General features: G+C 43.1%; 2 protein-coding genes across 3 annotated transcripts in view; both read left to right on the top strand.

The window, feature by feature from the left end:
• The window catches only part of arhgef2b (rho/rac guanine nucleotide exchange factor (GEF) 2b), a 43,634-nt gene extending 27,248 nt beyond the window's left edge, over positions 1-16,386 (top strand). Inside the window, exons 10-22 of one of the 2 annotated variants that reach the window (XM_030417068.1) lie at positions 4,155-4,272; positions 4,409-4,657; positions 4,771-4,847; positions 6,963-7,135; positions 10,444-10,511; positions 10,946-11,167; positions 11,242-11,319; positions 11,512-11,567; positions 12,155-12,202; positions 12,923-12,973; positions 13,085-13,375; positions 13,852-14,008; positions 14,125-16,386. In XM_030417068.1, the coding sequence (XP_030272928.1) occupies positions 4,155-4,272; positions 4,409-4,657; positions 4,771-4,847; positions 6,963-7,135; positions 10,444-10,511; positions 10,946-11,167; positions 11,242-11,319; positions 11,512-11,567; positions 12,155-12,202; positions 12,923-12,973; positions 13,085-13,375; positions 13,852-14,008; positions 14,125-14,174 (1,638 nt within the window). In that variant the 3' untranslated portion in view covers positions 14,175-16,386. The remainder of the gene's footprint in view (positions 1-4,154; positions 4,273-4,408; positions 4,658-4,770; positions 4,848-6,962; positions 7,136-10,443; positions 10,512-10,945; positions 11,168-11,241; positions 11,320-11,511; positions 11,568-12,154; positions 12,203-12,922; positions 12,974-13,084; positions 13,376-13,851; positions 14,009-14,124) is intronic. The other variant, XM_030417069.1, reaches the window with a different exon arrangement.
• Positions 16,387-17,900: 1,514 nt separating this feature from the next.
• LOC115582222 (deoxyribonuclease-2-alpha-like) lies at positions 17,901-24,877 on the top strand. Its single transcript, XM_030418038.1, has 4 exons — positions 17,901-17,945; positions 19,953-20,076; positions 21,939-22,133; positions 23,924-24,877. The coding sequence occupies exons 1-4, from the start codon at positions 17,901-17,903 to the stop codon at positions 24,265-24,267; spliced, it is 708 nt and encodes a 235-aa protein (XP_030273898.1). The 3' UTR covers positions 24,268-24,877.
• Positions 24,878-24,998: the final 121 nt, after the last annotated feature.

Consider the following 24,998-nt stretch of genomic DNA (forward strand, 5'->3'; position numbering starts at 1 on the left):
GGTCAGAAAACTTTTTGAAAAATTCGGTTGAGAAACCATCTGGCCCTGGAGATTTGCCACTTTGCATGGCTCCGATTGCAGACACTATCTCCCTGACAGAGAAATCCCTTTCCAGATCAGCCGAAAGTTCTACCCCTACAGAAGGCATTTTCAGGGATTTAAAAAAGTCTTCTAGGTCAGCAGGATTAGTGGGCACATCTGAAGAATATAATACTTGGTAGAATTTCCTGAAACAGGAATTGATTTCCCCATTGTCAGTGCATTTTAAACCACAATCATCGTTAATTTCAGGAATGGTTTGATTAGCAGTTCTTTGACGCAACTGGTGATCAAGTGCTCGGCCAGACTTTTCCCCATGTTCATAATGACCATGTCTTGATTTGGAAATAAGGTATTCCGCATGTCGGGTGGACAGGAGATCAAACTCTGTCTGTAATGACAGGCGTTTTTTAATTACATCTGCTGATAAGGAGTGGCCATGCAGCCTGTCTAACTCTAATATCTCATCTGCTAATTTCTTAATAGGCTCATTACTAGCCCTTTTTTTATTTGCACAGTAAGAAATAATTTGACCCCTTAGATATGCCTTTAGCGAGTCCCAAACTATAGATGGCGACATCCCTGCGGTTTGATTGATGTCAAGAAACATTTTAATTTCAGACGGTATGAACTCAGTGAACTCATCTTCTGACAGAAGCAAAGGGTTAAACCGCCATGAACGGTATATAAATTGTGTATTAGGAATGTACATTTTCATGATTAAGGGACCATGATCCGAAATGACCATAGCCCCGTAATTACATTCTTTGGTGAGATGCAGAATTCTTTTATCCAGGAAAAAGTAATCAATACGTGAATACGTCTTGTGAACCGGGGAAAAGTAAGAGTACGCCCTAAAGGTGGGATTGCGAAACCGCCATACATCTGCTACACCATAGGTCTTCAGGAAGAGCTGAATAGAGTGTGCTGATTTCGACAGGGATGCCCTCTTCGAAATACTCCTATCTAAAAGAGGAGAAAGTGCACAGTTAATGTCACCGCCAAGTATAAGATGATGTCATGTCATGTTTGGTAGGTGAGAGAAAAAATTGGTAAAGAATGAAGGGTCATCCCAGTTTGGGGCATAAATACAGGCTAAAATAACTGGGAGCGAGTATAATTTCCCTACCACAATGACATATCGCCCTGCAGAGTCAGTTTGCACGTGAGATTCAGTGAACTGTACACTTTTACTTATCATAATAGCAACACCCCTAGCCTTTGAGCAGAAATTGGATTGATACACCTGACCAGCCCACCCCCTACCCAGGCGAGCTCTATCACAAGAACGTATATGGGTCTCTTGTAAGAATGCAATAATAATATTTTTTTAAATTTCACTGGATGATTAAGTGATTTAACATTCCAACTTATGAAGTTAATAGGGCAACCATCATAACCTCCTGTATTATTTATATTGGCCATATTGTGTATACAGAGAAGTGAGTATTATATATGAAACCCAAAGACACAAAAACAAACAAGAACAAAATAAAAGTCTGGCAGAGTAGCATCAATTTGTAGATAGGTCCAGCAGTTACCCACCCCCCATCACCCACATGAACAAGGTGATTACAACAACCCTCAGAGAAAAATCTACACATTAAGTGTTTGTGGTTGGGAACTGTAAAGCCAAGCACTCGGGCTCCCGTCGAGCCTCCAACATAAAGAAAATAAGGAATGGTAATGCGCAAGGTAATACAATTCCAGGTATAATGCTCAGTAAACTTAAGTTATAATTCTTGGGAAAGAATATATTAATCATGCTGAATATCAAGACTATACAGCATTAACTTCCTTAAATAACATTGCATCAAGTGTAATGTCTCTAACAAATAGCCAACTAAGGCTGACCCAATTAACCCATTAGAACAATCAGGAACTGCAACAGTGTTTCTTTCATTTTAACTCAGGATATACTTTAAGCAAAAACAACAAGTCAGTACTTTGGTAGGAACACTAAGCTGACCATGAAATAGTATGCCAGCCTATGAGCACACAGTTCAGGCTGGTCGACGTTTCCAAAAAGAAAGTTGTACAGTATATAAAAAATGTAGGCTAAACACTGTGTTGTGAATTTGTACCTGATGACAATTGGCACAGTGATATACTCATGTTCAACATACCCGTAGGTCGACAGAGGTATTATGTTCAGTTGAGATGGTCAGTCTCACATACATTCTGCGGCCTCCCTGGATGAGACAATATTCTTCATGATATAGGCTAGGTCATAGCTTTGTCCGGGTCAGTGAACTCTCTGTCCTCCCCCTTGTACGTGACCCAAAACCGCGCTGGAAACAGAATCCCGTACCGGACTCCCTGTCGGTCGCGAAGCAGCTTCCTCACCTCTGTAAATGCAGCCCGAGCTTTAGCCACAGCTGCCGTGTAGTCCGGGAAGATGGTAATTGGTTCCCCGTTGAAACGGAGTGGACCCCGAGTGCGAGCACGTTGCAGTATCTGGACACTGTCTTGGTAATAATGTAGCTTAGCAATGATGGCGCGAGGTTTGCCACCCGGCTTCTTTGGCCCTAGGCTCCGGTGCGAGCGGTCTATCAGCGGCTCTTTATCCAACTGTAGCACCTCAGTTAGCAACTTTGATACAGAGGTTGTAGTGCTGGAGTCGGGAGTTTCGGGTACTCCATTGATTCTTATGTTGCATCTCCTCATCCGCCCTTCCATATCCTCAGACCTCGTTTTCAGTTCTGCCATTTCTGCCTTCATCTCACTCACAGTTTTTTGTAAAGTAGCCACTTCATTTGACCATGCTGATAGCCCCCCCCTACCTCTTTGATGCTAACCTTCACCTGGTCGATCTCAGACTTCAGCGCCGCGGTGTTGTTCATTATCTCCGTTTTCACCGCCTTCAGCTCGTTCTTGAGTCCTCAGCGAGGGCATTTTTCAACTCTGACTTTATCACCGTCGAAATGTCCGCTTTCAGAGAAAGAAGTATTTCTGATTTCATGCCTTCGAAGTCCATCTTTCCCGAAGCAGGTGAGGGTGGAGTCACTTTAGCTGGACTCTGTGCAGTACTCTGGTCCGAGGAGGTATTGGGCCTTGTTTTGGAGGATCCAGTATACTTAAATTTCTTCAACCTCGTGTCCATCAGGGCACCGCCGTGGACTTGTTCTACTATCCGATAGAGTTTAGTGATAATTTACTGTTGTATGAAAAAGATTACACCCCACGTTTTCCGGATAAAATGGAGGCTCAACGGGAGCTCACGTCGAACACAGCCTACTCCATTGCGGCCAAGCCACGCCCCTTCTCTCAGGTAACATTTAAGTGTCTCCCATAGCAATGAATATGAAGAGGAGTCATTTTGATTGAAAGACAAGAACTCATCAATAGAATTTGAAATGAGTTTGCAAAATTCTTTGTCTGCCAAAAGAAGAGAGTTAAATCTCCAAAGTGGTGGGCTATGTTTATAGGTTGAAAGTTGAATATCTAATAATAAAGGTGAATGGTCAGATATTACAATACCTAAATAGTCAGAAGAATTTACACATGAATTAAGGGTATTGTTCAATAAAAAAACAATCAATCCTAGAATATGAATGGTGCACTTGGGAGAAGAAAGAACATTTTTTAATAGAGGGGTAACGGGATTTCCATGGATCAATAAGACCATTCTGTTTCATAAAGTCAGAGAATGTTTTAGACATAGCAGATTGAGTTAGATTACGAGAATTAGACCGATCTAAGATTGGGTCAAAAACACAATTTAGATCCCCTCCGAGGATCAGGAGGTGAGTATTCAAGAAAGGGATGTTACTCAGCAATCTGTTAGCAAATTCAACATCATCGAAGTTCGGGGCATATACATTTACCAACAAAACCTTTTTTTGCATAAGGGTACCAGCATGAGGTATCTGCCATTCCTATCAGCGATAACATCAGAAATGGATCTTTTGTGTATATAGAAAAAGTTTTAGATCTTTGAGTTCAGCTCATGAAAAATGGGAGCAAAAACAAAAGTGTTGCGATTACATTTTTGTTCAGTGTATAACATTTAATGTGATATTCTAGCTCTGGTATAGATCTGGTTTAGCTCTGGCTAAGATCTGGTATTTTTATCTTGATGTTCACGCTCTTGTTTCCCCTCCCATGATTCTCAGCGTGCCTGTCGTGGTCCTCTGCTGCGTCGTCATGGTGTTCAGGAGTGCATCCTGCTGGTGACACAGAGAATCACAAAGTACCCCGTCCTTATCCAGCGGATCCTCGACAACACCAAAGGTAACCTCTGACCCTCAGTGACCTCTGACCCGCAGTGACCTCTGACCTTCAGTGACCTCTGACCCGCAGTGACCTCTGACCTTCAGTGACCTCTGACACTTATCTGACACAAACTTGTTCCTGTGACCTTCTGCAGGCAGTGAAGAGGAGGCTCAGGCATTGAGTCGGGCACTGCTCCTCCTGAAGGAGCTCATCAGTTCCGTAGACAAGGAGGTGCTGGAACTGGACCGAACTAGGAGGCTGCAGGAGATTCAGGCCCGTCTGGATCCACGGGCCCAGGCGGAAGTCCAGGGAGGAGGAGTTTTTAGAGGAGGGGAGCTGCTGAGGAGGAAGCTCCTCCATGAGGGAACACTCCTCTGGAAGGTCCAGGGCTCCAGGATGAAAGGTAGTGGAGGTTGATAATGTAGTACCTGTTTACCTGTTTACCTGCTGTGAAGTAACAATAGCTTTGTGCGCGGAGCTTACACCTCTTACCAGCTACTGTATGTTTTCCTTCAGATGTGCAGGTCCTGCTGATGTCCGACATCTTGGTTTTCCTTCAGGAGAAAGATCAGAAGTTCACTTTTGCATCACTGGTGAGTCACATCTGGTCATACCTGCACCTCCTCATGCTTCTACTCCTGTTCTCTCCATCAATCTGTTCGTCTTCCATCTCTTCCGAGTTCCTTAATGGGGATCTCAAGGTGTTCCAGGATATGGAATCCTCTCAATGTCTAGATAGATAGATAGATAGATAGATAGATAGATAGATAGATAGATAGATAGAAAGATAGCTATAGTTCCCCAAGCTTTAACAGCTGACTCACTGATCTAGGACCAGAACAGAATCTACATCGTCCCACAATCTGCCATTGTCTCCTTTCAGCAGCCTGACCGACACTTTGCCAGCAACCTGAGCAGTGTTATTCATGCGTTTCATGTGACGTCACACATGAGTCACAGCGCCATCTTGAAGACCGTCCTAGGACCGGAGCTACGGTAGTCTAATGTAAACAATGCCGTCTATCTGCTGTGCTGTAGGCTGTAATAACAGCAAGTCAAACAAAGATGAACACATATTTTATAACATTCCCAAGAACACAGAAAGGAGACCGAAGTGGATAGCTGCAATTAGAAGGAATCGCTGGACGCCGACAGAACACTCCAAGCTGTGCAATGATCATTTTATTTCGGGTAAGTTCGTTGACTCTGAACTGACGTTAGTTAGCCTAGCTAGCAGAAGTGGAAATTAGCACCCACCGTAAAATACCAAATAATGGCCGGGGCATTTATTTGTTTTAGCCACCTAACAGACCAGGCGGCAATTTGGGACAGGCGTTTAATTCCTTCCTCACAAAAATCTGGGATGAAAATGTCACAAACTTCGCCAGCTTCTCTGTGAATTCTCTGGCATCCTTCTACAAGTGAAGTTGTTGCGGCGGAGGAAACTCCTCATCTCTGCTGTCATTCACGGTGGCGTACATTTGTTTCTCCATCGCCCTGATCATTTTGCAGGACACTCTCTCGCGGCATGCCCGTTTGCTGATAACTCATCCCCACATGTTTATCTCAGGCTCCTCGCTAGCCATCCTCCTCCCACCAGCAGGCAGCCTGGCCCTGTTGCTGTCCTCCTCAGACAGACGCTGAAGCTCAGCTTGATTTTTTCGCCAATCTCTCACTTTCTTGGGGTCGACAGAGAAATAGCGGCTGCTTCTCCCGAGTTTACCTCTGCATATTTTACGAGAGAAAGTTTGAATTTCAAGTCGTACTTTTTATTTTTTTGCTGCTCCGGAGCTGGTGCTCCCTGCTGTATGGCGACGGGTTGTGTACAAGGTAAATGAAACTATCGGCAAAACAAATATTTGGCAAATGTTGTGTGGACAAAAACGGGGTTAGTAATCCATTTGGGAGTACATGTGGATCCAATCCTAAAATACTTATTTTTGTAACATAGTGCTGCTCTTCCTCCGTGGAGAGATGAGTTTTGCTAGTCCTTTCCCCTCTAACCAGTTGAAGGCGCTAACAGTACACTCTATCGTACGGTCCTTAATGGTCCTCAAGATGGCGGCCAGAACGAAAAAGTCACCTGACTGAAACCCATGAATATCCTGACTGTTGGAGCTCACACTCACCCTCATTTGAACCACCACTCCGGTCTGCTGGTCCACAGGTACTATCCTGTGCCTCAACCACTCAACCATGATGATCAAAAAGTGTCTGGAGGTTTTAGCATCTCAAAATGAACCACCTGATGCCACTATAGAGCGTTTCATACCTATGTGTCAACTGTCAGAGGGTGAAGTCTTCACCCAGTCTTCCAGCTCTGCCGAGTCTCCAGAGGGAAATTCAGGGGTATCAGGAGGTCCTCGAAGTTTCATCTGACAATTCTCAGACCAGATCATCAGTTATTCTTCCTGCTGAAACAGTATAGATTGATAAACATGTTGATCGTTGATCTGTAGCCTCAGGGGTCAGATACATTCTGGAACCATCTAATGCACCAAACATGGGGCCTGTTACAGTCACAGCCCCGGCTGATACAGACAAATCAGAAGACAGCAGTCAGGTTCAGGTTGTTCCTCTAAGTCTCTGTGTTGGTCCCCATTATTGTTTAAGTTCCCAAGCAGAACTGTGAGATCCACAGGTCTACCTGTCTGTCTGTCTGTCTACCCGTCCATTTAAATGTCTCTCCACCTGTCTCTCTGTCTCAGGACAAGTCTCCAGTGGTCTCTCTGAATAACCTGATCGTCAGAGACATAGCCAATCAGGAGCGAGGGATGTACCTGATCAGCGCCTCCACCCCTCCAGAGATGTACGAGCTGTATGCTTCGTCCAAAGATGACCGCAGGACCTGGATGAGCCGGATCCAGCAGACTTCCCTCAGGTCAGTACTGCAGTATTACATGGTACTACTCTATAGTTCTCTGTAGTACTCTGTGGTACTCTGTAGTACTCAGACCCCTCAGGTCCAGACTCCTCAGGTCCAAACTCTGCTGTCAACTTACATCTGAAGCAATACAATCATTCCTTCGAGGACGACAATGTGAACATGCTGGCCAGAGCAGACAGATGGTCTGAAAGAGGAGTAAAAGAGTCCATCTATGTCAAACTGGAACGGCAGTCTTTGAACAGAAGAGGTGGACTGAGATCACTGATCACCACCTACAATACAGAACTGAGTTCTCTCCCCAGACAGCTGAACAACCAATTACACCTGGATTCAACTAGTCTTAGAAACCCACTTGAGAGTTGTTGCACTAATGACTCTGACACTCAGAGCTCACACGTGTTCTTAGCTACTCTGTAAGGACACTCCCACACTCTGTAAGGACAATCTCACACTCTGTAAGGACACTCTCACACTCTGTAAGGACATTCCCACACTCTGTAAGGACACTCTCACACTCTGTAAGGACACTCCCAAAATCTGTAAGGACACTCCCACACTTTGCAAGGACACTCCTACACTCTGTAAGAACACTCATACACTCTGTAAGGACACTCTCACACTCTGTAAGGACACTCCCACAATCTGTAAGGACACTCCCAAAATCTGTAAGGACACTCTCACACTCTGTAAGGACAATCTCACACTCTGTAAGGACACTCTCACACTCTGTAAGGACAATCTCACACTCTTTAAGGACAATCTCACTCTTTGTAAGGACACTCACAAAATCTGTAAGGACACTCCCACACTTTGCAAGGACACTCCCACACTCTGTAAGAACACTCATACACTCTGTAAGGACACTCCCACACTTTGTAAGGACACTCCCACACGATGTAAGGACACTCTCACACTTTGTAAGGACACTCCCACACATGGTTTAAAAGCTTGCAAGTCCCCTCCACTTAGTTAGAAATGAAGAAGCCTCTTGGATGAGAGGTGACGCATCTTCAGCAAACTGAAACAGGTCCGGTTGACTATGATACAGAACTTACCATGACCTGGATGACTGAGAACCTTCATCAACATACTGGGTTCCGACCATTTCACTGGTTTATCAGAGCTAATGATGGACCCGAACTAATACAGATTGGATCAGTACTGGATCAGACTGATATGTTCCTTAATGGGTTCAGTGTGTAGTCCAGTATGTAGTCCAGTGTGTATTCCAGTATGTAGTCCAGTGTGTAGTCCAGTATGCAGCCCAGTGTGTAGTCCAGTATGTAGTTCAGTATGTAGTCCAGGATGTAGTCCAGTATGTAGTCCAGTGTGTAGTCCAGTATGCAGCCCAGTGTGTAGTCCAGTATGTAGTTCAGTATGTAGTCCAGGATGTAGTCCAGGATTTAGTTCAGTATGTAGTCCAGTGTGTAGTCCAGTGTGTCGTTCAGTGTGTAGTCCAGTGTGTATTCCAGTATGTAGTCCAGTATGTAGTCCAGTGTGTAGTACAGTATGTAGTCCAGTGTGTAGTCCAGGAGGTAGTCCAGTGTGTAGTCCAGTGTGTAGTCCAGTGTGTAGTCCAGTATGTAGTTCAGTAATGTAGTCCAGTGTGTAGTCCATTGTGTAGTCCGGTGTGTAGTTCGGTGTGTAGTCCGGTGTGTAGTTCGGTGTGTAGTCCGGTGTGTAGTCCAGTGTGTAGTTCAGTGTGTAGTTCAGTGTGTAGTCCAGTGTGTAGTTCAGTATGTAGTCCAGTGTGTAGTCCAGTGTGTAGTCTAGTGTGTAGTTCAGTGTGTAGTCCAGTGTGTAGTTTAGTGTGTAGTCCAGTGTGTAGTCCAGTGTGTGGTCCAGTGTGTGGTCCAGTGTGTGGTCCAGTGTGTAGTCCAGGATGTAGTCCAGTGTGTAGTCCAGTGTGTAGTCCAGTGTGTAGTCCAGTGTGTAGTTCAGTGTGTAGTCCAGTAATGTAGTCCAGTGTGTAGTCCAGTGTGTAGTCCAGTGTGTAGTCTAGTGTGTAGTTCAGTGTGTAGTCCAGTGTGTAGTTCAGTGTGTAGTTCAGTATGTAGTCCATTGTGTAGTTCAGTGTGTAGTCCAGTGTGTAGTCCAGTGTGTAGTCCAGTGTGTAGTCCAGTGTGTAATCCAGGATGTAGTCCAGTGTGTAGTTCAGTGTGTAGTCCAGTGTGTAATCCAGGATGTAGTCCAGTGTGTAGTTCAGTGTGTAGTCCAGTGTGTAGTTCAGTGTGTAGTCCAGTGTGTAGTCCAGTGTGTAATCCAGGATGTAGTTCAGTGTGTAGTCCAGTGTGTAATCCAGGATGTAGTCCAGTGTGTAGTCCAGTGTGTAGTTCAGTGTGTAGTCCAGTGTGTAGTTCAGTGTGTAGTCCAGTGTGTAGTCCAGTGTGTAATCCAGGATGTAGTTCAGTATGTAGTTCAGTGTGTAGTCCAGTGTGTAGTTCAGTGTGTAGTTCAGTGTGTAGTTCAGTGTGTAGTCCAGTGTGTAGTCCAGTGTGTAGTTCAGTGTGTAGTCCAGTGTGTAGTTCAGTGTGTAGTCCAGTGTGTAATCCAGGATGTAGTTCAGTATGTAGTTCAGTGTGTAGTCCAGTGTGTAGTTCAGTGTGTAGTCCAGTGTGTAGTTCAGTGTGTAGTCCAGTGTGTAATCCAGGATGTAGTTCAGTATGTAGTCCAGTGTGTAGTCCAGTGTGTAGTCCAGTGTGTAATCCAGGATGTAGTCCAGTGTGTAGTCCAGTGTGTAGTTCAGTGTGTAGTCCAGTGTGTAGTTCAGTGTGTAGTCCAGTGTGTAGTCCAGTGTGTAGTCCAGTGTGTAGTTCAGTGTGTAGTTCAGTGTGTAGTCCAGTGTGTAGTCCAGTGTGTAGTCCAGTGTGTAGTCCAGTGTGTAGTTCAGTGTGTAGTCCAGTGTGTAATCCAGGATGTAGTTCAGTATGTAGTTCAGTGTGTAGTCCAGTGTGTAGTTCAGTGTGTAGTCCAGTGTGTAGTTCAGTGTGTAGTCCAGTGTGTAGTCCAGTGTGTAATCCAGGATGTAGTTCAGTATGTAGTCCAGTGTGTAGTCCAGTGTGTAATCCAGGATGTAGTCCAGTGTGTAGTCCAGTGTGTAGTCCAGTGTGTAGTCCAGTGTGTAGTCCAGTGTGTAATCCAGGATGTAGTTCAGTATGTAGTCCAGTGTGTAGTCCAGTGTGTAGTCCAGTGTGTAGTCCAGTGTGTAATCCAGGATGTAGTCCAGTGTGTAGTCCAGTGTGTAGTTCAGTGTGTAGTCCAGTGTGTAGTATTCATTATTTCACAGTGTGTATTTTTTGCAGTTGTCCATCCAGAGACGAGTTTCCTCTAATCGAGACTGAAGATAAAGCTTTACTGCGCCGACTCAAAGGTACAACACCTCCTCCTCCTCCTCCTTCCCCTCCACCGTCTTCACCTCCTTTGTCACCTCCTCTTACATCTCCTCCTTCTCTTTTCCCTTCACCTCCTTCTTCTCTTCCTCCATCACCTCCTTTTTCACCTCCTCCTTCTTGTTGCCCTTCACCTCCTTTTTCTCTTCCTCCATCACCTCCTTTTTCACCTCCTCCTTCTCGTTGCCCTTGGACTCCTTCTCCTCCTCCTCCTTCACCTCTGTCTTCCCTTCCTTCTTCTCCTCCTCCTTCACCTCCTATGTCACCGCCTCTTTTATCTCCTCCTTCTCATTCCCCTTTACCTCCTACTTAACCTCCTCCTTTACCTACTCTTTCTCCACCTGTTCCTCGTTCTTTACTTGTCATAACTCAGTGTTGCTCCTTTTCCCCACCTCCTTCCTCTCCTCCACCCTAGCTGACATCCAGCAGAAGGACAGGGAGGTGCTGGAGCTCCTGCAGGAACGAGTTACTCTGTTTTCTGATCTGGTGGAGGCGACAGGAAGAGGAGGAGGAGGAGGAGGAGATGAACTCAGCACCTCTTCCTTCAGGACCTCCTCGTGCAGCAGGAACCTGTTCAGAGCCGACACTCCTCACGCTCCTCAGGCGGAGCCGCTCCTCAGCGCCTCCATCGCTGAAGGTGAGTTTTTGTCTCCAGGTTTCATTAAAGACAAGCCGTCAGAATCCAGCTGAGTTTCTGTTTTTCTGTTCCAGTTGACAAACTGAGTGAGCTGCTGCTCCAATCCAACATCCAGAAATCCTCTGTAACCAACGGCAACCAGGAGCTGAGCAGTAAGTCACCTGTCCACACCTGAGTGTCTGTAGTCTGCTGTTCATGTTTGACCTGTGATCATCCATTCATCAATTAATTGATGATGATGGTGATGATGATGGAGATGATGATGATGAAGATGATGATGAAGATGATGACACTGCCCTCTGCTGTCTGACTGATGAAACATTTCCTGTTTGTCTCTCTGTCAGATGGTGAATCTGGTTCTCTGAACGGTTCTTTGGAGATCAACAGCAGCTCGTCAAAGGTAAATCACCCCCTCACCTTTACCACTTATCAGTGATCATTGATCATTGATCAATAGAGAACAGAAACTAAAGCCTGTTTCAAACTGTTGACGCATGTTCAGTGTGTCAGGACATCTTGTGTCTGTCAGTGTGGCGGCTCCTGAAACACTTCATGTGAACCGACTAAAATCCTTCAATCAGAAATGGTTTGAGAATTGAAGTGTAAAAACCAGAGTTTTTTTACCCTCCGTGTCTGATGGATGTTGTCAGTAAACCGACTTTAGAATTTTGGAGAATGGACACAGATTTCTATTAAGGTAATAAATGTAATAATAATGTTTTAGACTTTGGACTTCAGGTCAAATTTAGTGTTTTGTGTGTTTCTAAATCACAGGATCACTAAAACAATATGAAGAATTTGATACCAACAAATGAATAAAATAAATAAAAAGCTGTCAGCTGTGGACACATCATCACCTCTTTTCTCTATATTTTGCACTTAGTCCGTCTGATTGTATACTCAGAATGTAATCACGTCAGTTTAAAGACAAGTTATGTTTAATGTTGTTGAAAATAGATTCAGCTGATTGTTTTGTTTTATTTACAGAAACAGGACAGAAACGGTAACCAGCTGCAAGAACGAAGTCTCAACGAGGTAACAATCACTTCCTGTTCTCTGTCCACAGATCTGCTGGTGGATATATGTTCTCTTCACATCTCTTTGGATTATAGTTACATCTCTGTATCACTACATTTTAATATCTCTTTACCTTCAAAGTGATGTTGGAAAAGCTACTGGCGATTGGCTCAGCTGACATAATAAAGCAGCGCTTAATGTAAGATTTGATTGGCTGTGAGGTCTCCATCTAGGTAGAGGGGAAGCAAACATGATGAAATACGAATGACAGGTCAAGACATCTGGTCTCCTGTTTTTGCTGTCGATACTGTTGGTGATCAGCTGATACACGGCCAATACCGACTGTTTTCTTATAGCAGTTGGTCAGTCTGACTGCTTTGTAGTGGATTGGCGTCTCCACTAGAGGGCAGCATGATGTGTTAAGTGTGTGTTGCTTGTTTGCCTTCAGGGCAGAAATGGTTTCATTAGCCAGTTATTTTAAGTATTTAACAAATGATCAGATGACTGAGTTTTGTTTTATTCTGCACCAGAGTTTGTAAATGGATGTTTTGATGCAGTGAGTATTTAGAAGACCAACTGTGATTTTCAGTATTATCAGAAGTTAAATGGATCAAAGTTTTTTGTTGTTGTGCAGCAGCATACAGTGCATTGATGTTGCAGTGCAGATATGTTGCTGTAGCAGACATAAAAGAACTGAAATGAGCTGTGAGTCGCACCTGACACCTGTCGTCTCCACAGGAAGTCCGTCAGCGATTGGTCAGTCTGAGCACTCAGCTCCACGCCCTGCAGGTACGACAACAGGACGTCTTTGTTTGTTTTTACAGTCTTATCATAAAAATTATGGTGACTTTGTAAATAAAGTGACACATCTGTCTTCTTACTCGCTGATTCCGCCCCCAGGCTGCTGTGATTCGTCAGGACTCGATCCTGGAGCTGTTACTCAGAACATGTCCCGCCCCCTCACCTACCCCTGGCTCCACCCCCTTGCCCCGCCTCAGTCGGTCGATGTCACGGGACACGGGGCTGGACGCCAGCGGGGAGGCGGTGCTGCTGCGGCGACAGGTAGAGCTGCTCCAGGAGGAAGTGACACGGATGCGTCTGAGGGGGGAAGAGCCAACCAGAGAGAGAGCAGAGATAGGCAGCAGGAAGAGCAGTAATGGAGAGATCAGTGATGTCATCAGGGAAGAAAAGGTGGGTCAGGTATTATAACAAAATGTGCCAGTCAAAGTAAAATAGGATAAAGTAAACACAGATAAAGTAAACCAGGATAAAGTAAACCAGGATAAAGTAAACCAGGATAAAGTAAACCAGGATGAAATAAGCCAGGCTAAGGTGTCTCTGTGAGGAGCAACAGGACGTAAAGCATCCAGTGAACTGAAGAAGTCTGTTTGGGTCAGACTGTTCTGCCCAGGTGAGGCTCATGAAACCATCTGATGTCATGATGAGGCCCAATGCCAAACCAAGACCCTCCATTTTAATGTAGAGACCCTCCACAGTGTGTGTCGGACCGTTTGATCTGGGCCTGGATGATGTCACTGGTGACTCTGATGTTGCTTGTAGTGAGGACTGTTTTGATGTTGATCCTGTCATATTTAACCTAAAATCTATATACATTAACATAAAGGAACACCACTGGGGGGAGGGATTAAGTATTCTGTGTTTGTCAGCAGGTGAGCAGGAGGCGTGGCAGCAGGGAACTCGAGCCTCGCCCCCTTGCCCCATTGGCCAGTCAGGATCCAGTCGACCAATTAGATGGCGTCCAGGAAGGAAACGAGGATGAGGACGAAGTGATGAGGATCTCCCCTCGCTCTGACAGCCCCAGAGGTCAGTTCACCTCATCAATAAATATTACTAAGGATTAATTTATCATTTGTGTGATGACATCATACATTTCAGTCACATTCAGTCACCATGGTAACCTCTGACCCCTGACCTCTCAGACCTGCAGGACATCCCAGAGGAGAGCGAGTGTGGAGCTGAACCCAGTTAACCTCACACCCTCGCCTGCTGATGTCACCGTGATGTCACTGTCAGACAGCTGGAGACGATGTCATTTCCTGTTTGACGTCAGCTGAAATGTTTTCTGAATATTGTTGTCAGGTTAGAAACAGGAAGTATAACCATGTGACCTGTTTACATCATCACGTTAGCTGGAGCCCCGCCCCATATGCTGGAGTGGGCAGGTTTTGTGTCCAAGGGGGCGGAGTTTAAATTGTTGTATAGGACTTTTTAATAAGGCTGGGTAGAATTTCTCACCACACTACATTACCCAGAATGCCTGTAGACATCAACAGCTGCAGTCACTTCCTGCTGTGTTCTAGTGTGTGTGTGTGTGTGTGTGTGTGTGCGTGTGTGTGTGTGTGAGTGTGTGAGTGTGAGTGTGTGTGAGTGTGTGAGTGTGAGTGTGTGTGTGTATGAGTGAGTGTGAGTGTGTGTGTGTGTATGCGTGAGTGTTCAGTTCAGTTCAGTTATAAACCTGTATTTAACTTTAAACTAGTTTAACTTTAGAAACATGAGATTATTCAGGACGTTAGTTCAAGTTTTCTGTCGTGTGTGAAACCAAAAACAAATCTTTACATTTCAAAGTTTACAGAAATCTTTTTTTTTAAAATAAATTAAGACTTCAGCCACAAAACAAGTAAACAAATGACTGAGAAGAAAGTTTATTGTGTGTCAACACCGGGGGGCAGCTCAGTGGTGTTTTAAAGAAACAGGAAGCTGTTTGACTGAAACATGACATCACTGCTTTCTGTTAGCATGTTAGCGTGTAGCTCAGTGGTGTTTTAAAGAAACAGGAAGCTGTTTGACTGAAACATGACATCACTGCTGTCTGTTAGCATGTTAGCGTGTAGCTCAGTGGTGTTTTAAAGAAACAGGAAGCTGTTTGACTGAAACATGACATCACTGCTGTCTGTTAGCATGTTAGCGTGTAGCTCAGTGGTGTTTTAAAGAAACAGGAAACTGTTTGACTGAAACATGACATCACTGCTGTCTGTTTGCATGTTTCTTCTCTGCTTGTATAGAAGCTGAATGTACAGCGTTTTATTGGTTGGTTTTAACAAATCAGCTTGTTTGTGCATGTATTTGTCGACTCTTTCTGATGTTATTTGAACCAAAACACTTTGATCTGCTGAGCAGAACTTTATCGACAGCCTGATGGACGACAGCTGCTGCTCAGTGTGAACTGATTATTTAATTAGTCGCTGAGGTAGAAGCTCTACAGATAATTATCTGTCATCAACGATGACAAAACAAAACTAAGATTAAGATCACGTGATACAAAAACAATCTGATATCTAAACAAACATGTTGAAGAACAACTCATGGCATGAAAGAGAGGAGAAATAATTCACGTTGAGCTGCTGTTAGCCATGTTTAGCTAACGCTCTGTAGTTTTGCAGTTAGCAGTCCCCTCCTCTCTACGTCACTTCATCACTTCTCACTTTGCCACGTCCTTATTTTCAAGTCTTTGTCGTCTCGTGGCCTGTTCGGAGTGTCAGCCGTCACTGGAAACACCAGATCTGCTAACTCTGGTATCCTCCAGTCGCTCCACTGCCGCGTCGACACCAGAACAGGAGGAACATTCATTTGATAAGAGAAACACTCACAGCAGCATCAGGAATTAATCACATCAAATGTTCATTTTATGACATCAAATAATGTGAAACCTTTAGTTTTAACTCATAAGAGTCTTTCATTGATCACTTTTAATGAGATAAGGTGTTTCATCATCAGAACTAACTTAACTTTCTTTCACCCTATTTTAATGAAAATGTAAATTAAACTTCACTTAATAGAATCTGAATGAGAACAAAATGATAAAGATGTTTGTTGTATCATGTGATCTTTATGACCTCCCTCAGTTTTCTTCTTCACAGACTGAACTGAACTTCTTCAGTGTGAAATTTGATGACTTGAACCAGTTTTCATCTATTTTAAAACAACATTTTTATTAACGACAGCTGAGAGCTTACAGACTGATCCAGAGTCAGTTTGTTGAAACTGATCCAGGGTCAGAAACGCAGCAGCTTATTTTCCTCATGTATTTTTAGTGTCTGTATAAAGATTTGATCAGAAAACTGTAAATGATGTTTGTTGTTGTTGTTGTTTATGTGCTTGTTATGAATCTAATCAGCTGGACAAAATATTGCTGTTTTTATTTCTAAAGACTGAAATCATAAAAAACCTTAATGTTAAACATTCAGGACTCGTCTCGTTCTTTATTTCATTTCTTTATTTGAGACCGCTGACCAGATTAACACAAACTGACTGAAGATACTCAGAGTGTCAATCAACGTGTTGTCACGGTTACAGCTGCAGGTGGATTCTTTAGTTCTGAACGTTGATCAACACGTTGATTACTATAAATATGAAACAGGATCATTAATGATATTTATTTTGAGTATAAAGCAGGGTTATAAATGAAAACAGTAAATTGAGGACGATCATTTACATTCTACAGGTCACAGAGCAGAAAACGTGCAAAACATGAGCTGAATCAAGAGATCCACATCTTTAGGTGAGACGGAGAACGTTATAATTTAGAGTTAGAGGGTTAGGTTAGGGTTAAGAGTGAGGACAAAGAGCCGACAGAGAAAAGTTTTACGTTACATTTGTTTTTATTATATTCCTCCAGATAATCAGCTGCAGTCAGAACACATTTAAACTAACCCTGACCCTAATATTCATCAACACTGCAACAGATTAGTGTTGCCTTCAGGTGCAGCAGGATGTTTTATACCTGTTGATCAGGCACGTGCACACATAAGGCCCAAGGGGTGCTTGAGCCCCTGCCCTTTTTGTGTGTGTTGAGGCTAAAGGCGCTTCTCTGTCCGCTGCGGCTCCGCTCTTCTTCCTGAGGAAGCTCAGGTCCTTTAATGTCTGCTTGTATTGTACTGCTGCTACAATGACCTAATTTCCCCTTGGGGATAAATAAAGTTATCTATCTATCTCTCTATCTATCTATAGAGAGAGAGAGAGAGAGAGATCTGGCATCTGTGTCAGCAGCTGTCTGGGTAAACTATTCTGCAGTATTCTCAATATAAGAATACTAGATTTCCTTGAGGAACACTCCATCTTGAGTAAAGTCAAATTGGCTTCCTCCCAAATCACTGCACCACCGACCATGTATATACCATTCACACTTTAATTAACAAACATGTACACCAAACAAAAAATTGTAAAATATTCACTTGTTTCATTGATTTCAAGAAAGCTTTTGACTCTTTTTGGCATGAAGGGCTTTATTACAGGCTCCTCCACTGTGGTATAGGGGGCAAAATGTATGATCTGGTCAAATCAATGTATTCAGAAAATATGTGTGCTGTTAAAATTAGAGACAAACAAACTGACTTCTTCACCCAGAGAAGAGGTGTACGCCAGGGCTGCAGTTTAAGTCTGACCCTATTTAAGGTGTATATAAATGAACTTGCTTGGGGGGGTCTGGTTATTATTGACACAGATTAAATATTTAACTGTAAATACATCCAGTGGTTTGGTGCCGACCTGTACACTGAACATATAAGGAGTAGTTAACGTGTACAATCATCAGAGAATGTTACAGACGTTGTTTATGGTTCATATCTGTTTCCTGAATATATCCGTACGTGTGTGAATGTGTAAATGAGAGACATTAACTTATAGCACTTGTAGGAGCTTTATGAAATTCACTACATTGACTTGTGTCAGTTCACAGGTTGGAGCTGCCACATCCAAGATGGCAGTGATGTCAACGTATCACAGCAAAGGACCAACCCACTCAGTGAGGCGTCTATGTATTATGTCTATGTAGATATGTGCCAGTGTGAACTATGAACCTGGCTAGTTCCCGCCTTCTCAGCACGAGCTGAATGATAAATCTAACACAGCAAGAGAGGCGGGACTTAAGGAGGCAGTCGCAGCGAGTGCAGACACAGAGCGGACAGAGAAACTGAGCAACTGGAGTAAGGTGTTTGTGCAAAACTGCAGAAAAAGTGTGGGTGTTGAACCGTCTCACCAGGAAAAGTGTGGATGTTAAAACACCCACATCACCCACGGTTGCGACGCCCCTGCTGCTGCTGGCCTCTCCCTCCTAGACAGCGAGGTGAAGTCTCTGTTTTATGCTGATGACCTTGTTCTACTGTCTCCTTCTGAACAAGGATTACAGCAACAGCTGGACATAGTAGAAAAGTTCTGTCAGAACTGGGTGCTGGCAGTAAATATGAAGAAAGCTAATCTCATGAGTTTTCAAAAACGCCCCAGATGTCAGGAGAACAAATACCAGTTTTCCATAAATAATCATATAATTGAACATAGCATGACTTATACCTATCTTCAGGGCCGCCTCTGGCCAAATTTTATTTTGAGGCCCCCCCATTATAAAATGACTGTATCACGAAATGTCATTTAGGTTTACAACCTTTATTAGTAGGAACAAATCAAATGAACAGCCTCTTTTAACAATGGAAGTGAAGTCTGACACAAATTTAAAACTTTGGGTGGCAGTAGCTCAGTCAGTAGAGACTTGGCTTGGGGACCAGAGTGGTCAGCTCAAGTCCAGCTACAGACCACAACATGGAAAGTGGACTGGTAGCTGAAGAGGTGCCAGTTCCCTTCCTGGGTTACTGCTGAGGTTCCCTTGAGCAAGGCACTGGACCCCCCATGTGCTCACCAGGGGCTGAAATGGCAGCCCACTGCTCCTAGCTTGCAGTGTGTGTACGTGTGTATGTGTATACTAACGATATGCAGCTTGTGATGGGTTAAATGCAGAGGACTCATTTCAGGTGTGTTTTCTTGAAGCATGGAAATATATACTGACAAATAAAGATTCTTCTACTTCTTCTTCTGAACGTCTGATAGGTGTGCTGGTCACAGAGTAGGATCAACTGGTTTTGCACTTGGAGTAGTGATAGGATCATTTGTAGCTGAAGAGATGGTGCTTGATGGCCCTGGTGACTGGCTCTGTGGGTTAGGGTTACTTCAACCTAAACTTCAGCATTGACCCTGTTTTGACACGAAATCCATCATACAAGCAGATTATTAAGATTTGTTTTGGTCTTAATGGTATATTGCACAATGAAATTAATGTAAATACTAGCCTCACAAAGATTAATATGCAATCTTATCTAATCTTATATGACTGTTATGAATTAAATTCACCAATAGAATCCATAAAAATAGCCCAAAACTTCTATTGCTAGCATAGATTGATAGGCTATAAACCGGAGCCAACTTACAACCACCAACTGGTCAATTAACCACTCCTTTTCAACAGAGGTGAATGCATATGCAGTTAACAAGACATTCAATAAATGATAATCACGTCCGCTGGAAAATTCAATCTCCAGTCCACATCTAGACAGAATTATCCTCTCTTCTGTCTCATGATTAGCAGCTGGGGTGTTAATGCCACAAAGTTTCTTTTTTTATTTCAACAACATACCACCTTCAAGTGAAGCACAAGCCTCCTCTTGTTTACCATCTCTCCACCTGCATCCAACCGCCTGTCGGAGCATCTGACCGCTGATTGGTCAGATGCTGTCAACCATTGCAGCAACGCATGCAGTGTCAGATTACTCATCTCTGTCTTCTCTCTCCTGCCTCGCCTCACGGCAGCAATGCGCATCCTTTGCGCATTTGCAGAGAATGCGTCCCCTTATGCAAAATGGGGCCCCCCATGGATCGTGGGGCCCTACGCACAGCGTGTGTTCTGCGTGTAGGGAGGGGTGGCGCTGCCTACCTTGGTATAACCATCACAGCACAGGGACCAGTACACCGGAGACGAGAATAGAGAACTCTACCACACCAACACCCACAGCACCGCCCTTCTCAGCACCCAGGACACGGAACAACTGGAGAGACCCCAGAGCACTGCCAAGGAACTCCTGAATATCTTCCCCCTCCTCAAATTGGGGGTAAGTTTTTAGATTTTGTATGTTTTTTGCTGCTTTTACTGCTTAACGTTTTTAATCAATATCAGTTCTTGTCATAGGTACAAAATATCCATTCCGTTTTAATTTTTTAACCCCTCAAATGCCAGTTTGTTTGCACAATGCGCTTGTTGGAAAAAATCTTTTCAGTGCTACCGGTTTTTCTTGTATTATTAATAACACAGTCTGAGATATCTAAAAATTCCACTTTTACAGACTTGATTTTAAACATTTGCATCAGTCCTGTATGGAGGACCAAACCTGACATAAGTATAAATAAATAAATGCATAAATAAATACATAAATAAATAAATATGCTCGACGGATTGACTAGTTTGGTCTAGCTACCGGAAGACGCCGATGTCAACAAACAGGTAGGTAGCTGCTTGCACAAACACACTGTTTTAACTACTTTTTTATTCAGTTTGAGTCATACACGCTACAGTGCTGTGTGCTAAGGTGTCTGCTGATGTTGCATAACTTTTGGTGTGAGATGTGGAGCATGTTGTCATGTTGCATTCATTCAGGTCTGCTTCATGGAGCATTTATCTCTTCTCTTATTATGGAGTAGATGAGATTAACATCTCACTCCTCTTGTTTTTTAAAATTTGCAGCTGTATTCTTAAACCATCTGTTATGGTAACAACAGAGATTTTAACCCAAATGCACGACACTGAACACGGTTAAGTCAATTCAAAGTCAATATTTATTTGTGACACGGTGAGTAATAATAGTGAAGGTGGGAGAAGACGTGCTGGGGAAATCCTGGGGTCCCATGAGACGAGGTGACAAAGACAGGTGAGTGAGTTCTTGTTTGTTGCTCCTCTGGTGTGATGGCGGATCCGCGAGGCAGGTGAAGATGATACTTCGACTGGCAGGCAGGGACGAGAGCTCGAACTCAAGCCGGCAGGGGTTGTAGGCAAGCAGGCAGACAGCGTGACTGTAGTAACTGTGACAAAAGACACAGGGATTAGAATAGCCACACAAGCTAATCACATGGGAAAATTACTGCTGAAACGCAGGTGGACCAGGATCTAGCACTTAATACCGCTCTGGCTGAAAGTATGATCTGGCGACAAGTGGCTGGAGATCCAGAGGCTTTATGGAGTGGTGATTAGTGGAAGGAGCTTCACCTGGCACTACCTGCAGGGAGAGTAAGCCACGCCCATGCACAAAAAAACACAGACAGGGGAGGGAGAGACAAGAGGATCAGACAGACATGGGGAAAAAGACAACAAACACAGGGAAAGAAGGAGGCTGCCAAGACCAGAATCATGACAACATCTTACTCTTTGTCACAGAGGGGGTCAAAAGAAATTGTCAGTACCCAGAGGAGGACCTTTAATTTGATAACTGATAACTGATACATTTACTGATCATGTTTATTTGGCCCAAATCAGCTCCACTGTGACATGCACTGATTTGATCAAAAACACATTTGTTTACAATATTTATGATAAAGAAATAATATTAAACTATGAGAACCTTTTCCAATAAACAAAGTATCACATAAATATTAGAATGATGTTTGTTTCCTTCAGCTGCTTCATTCTCTCACAGATCCTTCAGATTATTGAGATAATGATTTAATTGTAATTCTTCTCCAGGTTTTGTCATGATGGACAAAACATCTGGAATCTGGCTCTTACACAGCACACCAACATTTCCCTACAAAAGAGAAAGCAACAGTTTCTTCCCTGCCAGTGGGAAAACAAATGGCCAGACATTCATCTGTGTAACATTCCCCTATGACCGGTTCAAAGACATGTACCAGGTCAAGTCTTCATCCTGTATTTACATCACATTCAGTCTTCACAGTTTGAACTGAAATGTTTTTCTGTTTTCAGGTGAACACCTTCAGTATATCAAAGCTCCCATTTTCGAACATCACATCCCAAATGACTTTCATCAATCGCTCCAAGATGCTGCAAATGAAAACAGACTTAACCCAAACGAACTGAAAGAACTCTCCTACCAGTTAAAATCAATAGGTGGTCAGGTGGAGTTTAAACGCTTTGTGTCGAGAATATCAGAGAAAGAAGGTGAGATTTGTGCATATTTAATACATGAAGAAAAAACAGTCACATTCCCACATTTTGTAAGCAGTCTACTACATATTACTAGTTACATTTTTTAAAGTCATGCATCACTTTACTGAATTAGTCCCTGTACAAAGGGATCCTTTACCTGTTACATTACTATTGTGTTACTTACTTATTTTATAAATGTTAATATCTTTGTATTCCAGCAGTAGTCACTATTACAGAGTGTTTGGTCAGGTCACGTCTCTCCTCCTCCTCCTCCTCATGAACTAAAAGAGAAAAGAAATGTTCTGGTATCCCTGCCAGCTTTATCCAATCAGGACAGAGGACTGGACAAAGAGGCGGTCCTGTCAGAGAACAGGCTCCTCCTGTTTGCTGTCTGGTGATTACGGCTGGGCGTTCATGTGGTGATGTGGAGAAAAGAGAGGGGACTGATAACTGTAAAACAGGAAGTTAGCTAAGACAATGACAACGCCTACAGCAGCTTTACAGGCTAATGTATAGGTTTTTATTAGAAATAATGATTTACAAAAAAATAAGAAGCATGAGATTGGTTAGGTTGGAGGTTTGTGGAGGTCGATTTAGTTTGTCAAAGGTCATTTTAATGAGGACGGGTCTTGTATTATATGATGCAGCCTGAGAGAAGAGAGAGCAGGTATGTGGACACATGAGGCTGGTGGACTGCATGTGACTGCAAAAAACAAGTTGTACAACTTATTCTGTGTCCACTGGGGCTGCTGCTGTAAGCTGTGAGTGGTTGTTGCTTCCAACAATATTCAGGATTAAATCTTCAATAGCCTTGGCCTGTGGATCATTTCTGGCAAATTTCTTGGATTTTTCGAAAGCCTCGCCGATGTGTGTAAGTCCCGGTGGCTTCTTTGTGGCTTCTTTGTGGCTGGCTTTAAGTTGCTAGCGTCTTTAGCAGCCCGGGCGTCTTTCAAATCTCTGTTGAAGTGATGGCTATGTTTCAGGTGACTTATCAGGTTTGACGTATTGAAGCTCGTGCTACTTTTACCTCCTTGTGGAATTTGCTTGGAACATTTGTCACAAATAAGAAGCGACCTGTCTTCTTCTGAAACTTTGAAAAAGTCCCACACAATCGACGCCATGTTTGTTTTTAAACGTAAGCACGCGGTGTTCCATTTACGGTATGACGGACATTCCCTGTTCCCACGTTTTTTAGTCAATCATTCGGCCTTTTTTGGTTCATGTTTCTATTGTTTATGTGTAACATGTGGTAATATACTGTGGATATCAATTCAAATCAGCAACTACCAAAGTTAACAAGTTCTTTTTTGACATGAGGGGGTATTCTTGAATTCTCCAAGTCAGAAAGAGTTTTTCTGATTATGCCAACATCACTTGAACGCAACATTCACTGCAGGCCAATCAGGTGTCATAGTGGGAGCGGGGCACTGCCGTGCTGACAATATTATATATGTTATCGGGGCTATTCGTCATGACATCGGACTTATCGGAGTGACGTAATAATTTCCTGTTATCGGCCTGATAATTATCGTGCACCCCTACAAAGTGTGTTTCACCATCCATATGAGTTTATATCCCATAATTCAACCGTAAAATTACCAGTGAGGGTTTTGTTTGTGTTGGCAGACTTACCTGTGTTAGTATGCAGTATGTAACACGCAGGTGTGTTTGTGTCTTCTTTATGTAAGAGGGCTCAAACACACTTCCTCAGGTTTCCCTTCATGAGGTATGTTGATGTGTCCCTGATCAGATCACTGACTGTTGTCTGATGACTTTATGTGTTTTTGTTCTGTTTCCTGCAGATGGAGATCTGTATGTCACTATTGCAGACACCATCAAAAGTAATGTACACGTTCAGACCTGGGGTCGTCAAAGTGGTAGATCTGGTAACTACGAATCAGCCAATAGATATCATGTCCTCAATGTGGAGTGTATCAGCATTGACAGTAGATTGTGGAAACCTAGCCATGATCATTCCAAGTGGTGTGTGTCCAACTCTGGAGATTGGACCTGTATTGCTGACTCAAATAGAGCAGAATCCCAGTTTAACAGACCAGGGGGGGCGCTGTGCATCAACAACAAGGGAGTGACAGATATATTCAAAAGTTTCATTAAGGGTAAAAGTGATTGTCCTTATGGGCTCTAATAAAATGCCCAGACTCTCAACATCACACAAAAAATCATTCTGACCTGATTATCCTGTAACTCCTGGTGGTTCTGTTCTGTTTTCTTCTTTGACCAACTTTGAAAAGTTTTGATTAAGTCAGTCGTGCATTTGTGAGTCTCTGATGAATCCTGCTGAAAATGAATCTGCTAACGAACTCAGCAGTAACATTTGTGTAAAATGTCTAAATTACTGAAACATCATCAAACATTTATTCCATTAAAGTTTATTTAAAAGTCTTTTTATGAGAGTTTGAGAGGATGTGATGATGAAATATGAAGCTGTCTTTAAAAAAGTTCTGGAGATGTATTGATGAATTTAATTGATAAGAAGTCAGAATGGATCAGAAGCAGTCTGTTAGAGGAAACAAAGAGCTGATTTGTTTGTCTTCATATTCTAATGTGTGATGATGACATGTCAACCAATCAATAATCAATCACATTAAAGGTCAATGAACCGACGTCCCTCTGTCTTCTTTTGATTCCCAGTAACACCAGCATCAAGTGTAAACTGGTTTTATAACTGCTCCACCATCAGAGTTCAATCAGTCTTCAGCAGAAACAAATCAGAAACTTATGTTCCTTTTCTGACACACTGGACAATAAAGTTGATTAATGATGTTGATCAATTATTTTGTCTAATATTGTTGACCGATAATGTTGACAAATAATGTCCATTGGTTTGGTGATGGTGTCTTAAGGTTGAGTTGTTAT

This window comes from Sparus aurata, chromosome 5, assembly GCF_900880675.1.
Source record: "Sparus aurata chromosome 5, fSpaAur1.1, whole genome shotgun sequence".
In the NCBI taxonomy this organism is placed as follows: domain Eukaryota; kingdom Metazoa; phylum Chordata; class Actinopteri; order Spariformes; family Sparidae; genus Sparus; species Sparus aurata.

Excerpts from the sequence above, each read along its gene's own strand:
- LOC115582222 (XM_030418038.1), top strand. The coding sequence starts at position 17,901 with ATGGCAGTGATGTCAACGTATCACAGCAAAGGACCAACCCACTCA. Across the intron at positions 17,946-19,952 it reads GCAAAGGACCAACCCACTCA|AGAACTCTACCACACCAACA; the intron begins GTGAGGCGTCTA and ends AGACGAGAATAG. Across the intron at positions 22,134-23,923 it reads GAGAATATCAGAGAAAGAAG|ATGGAGATCTGTATGTCACT; the intron begins GTGAGATTTGTG and ends TGTTTCCTGCAG.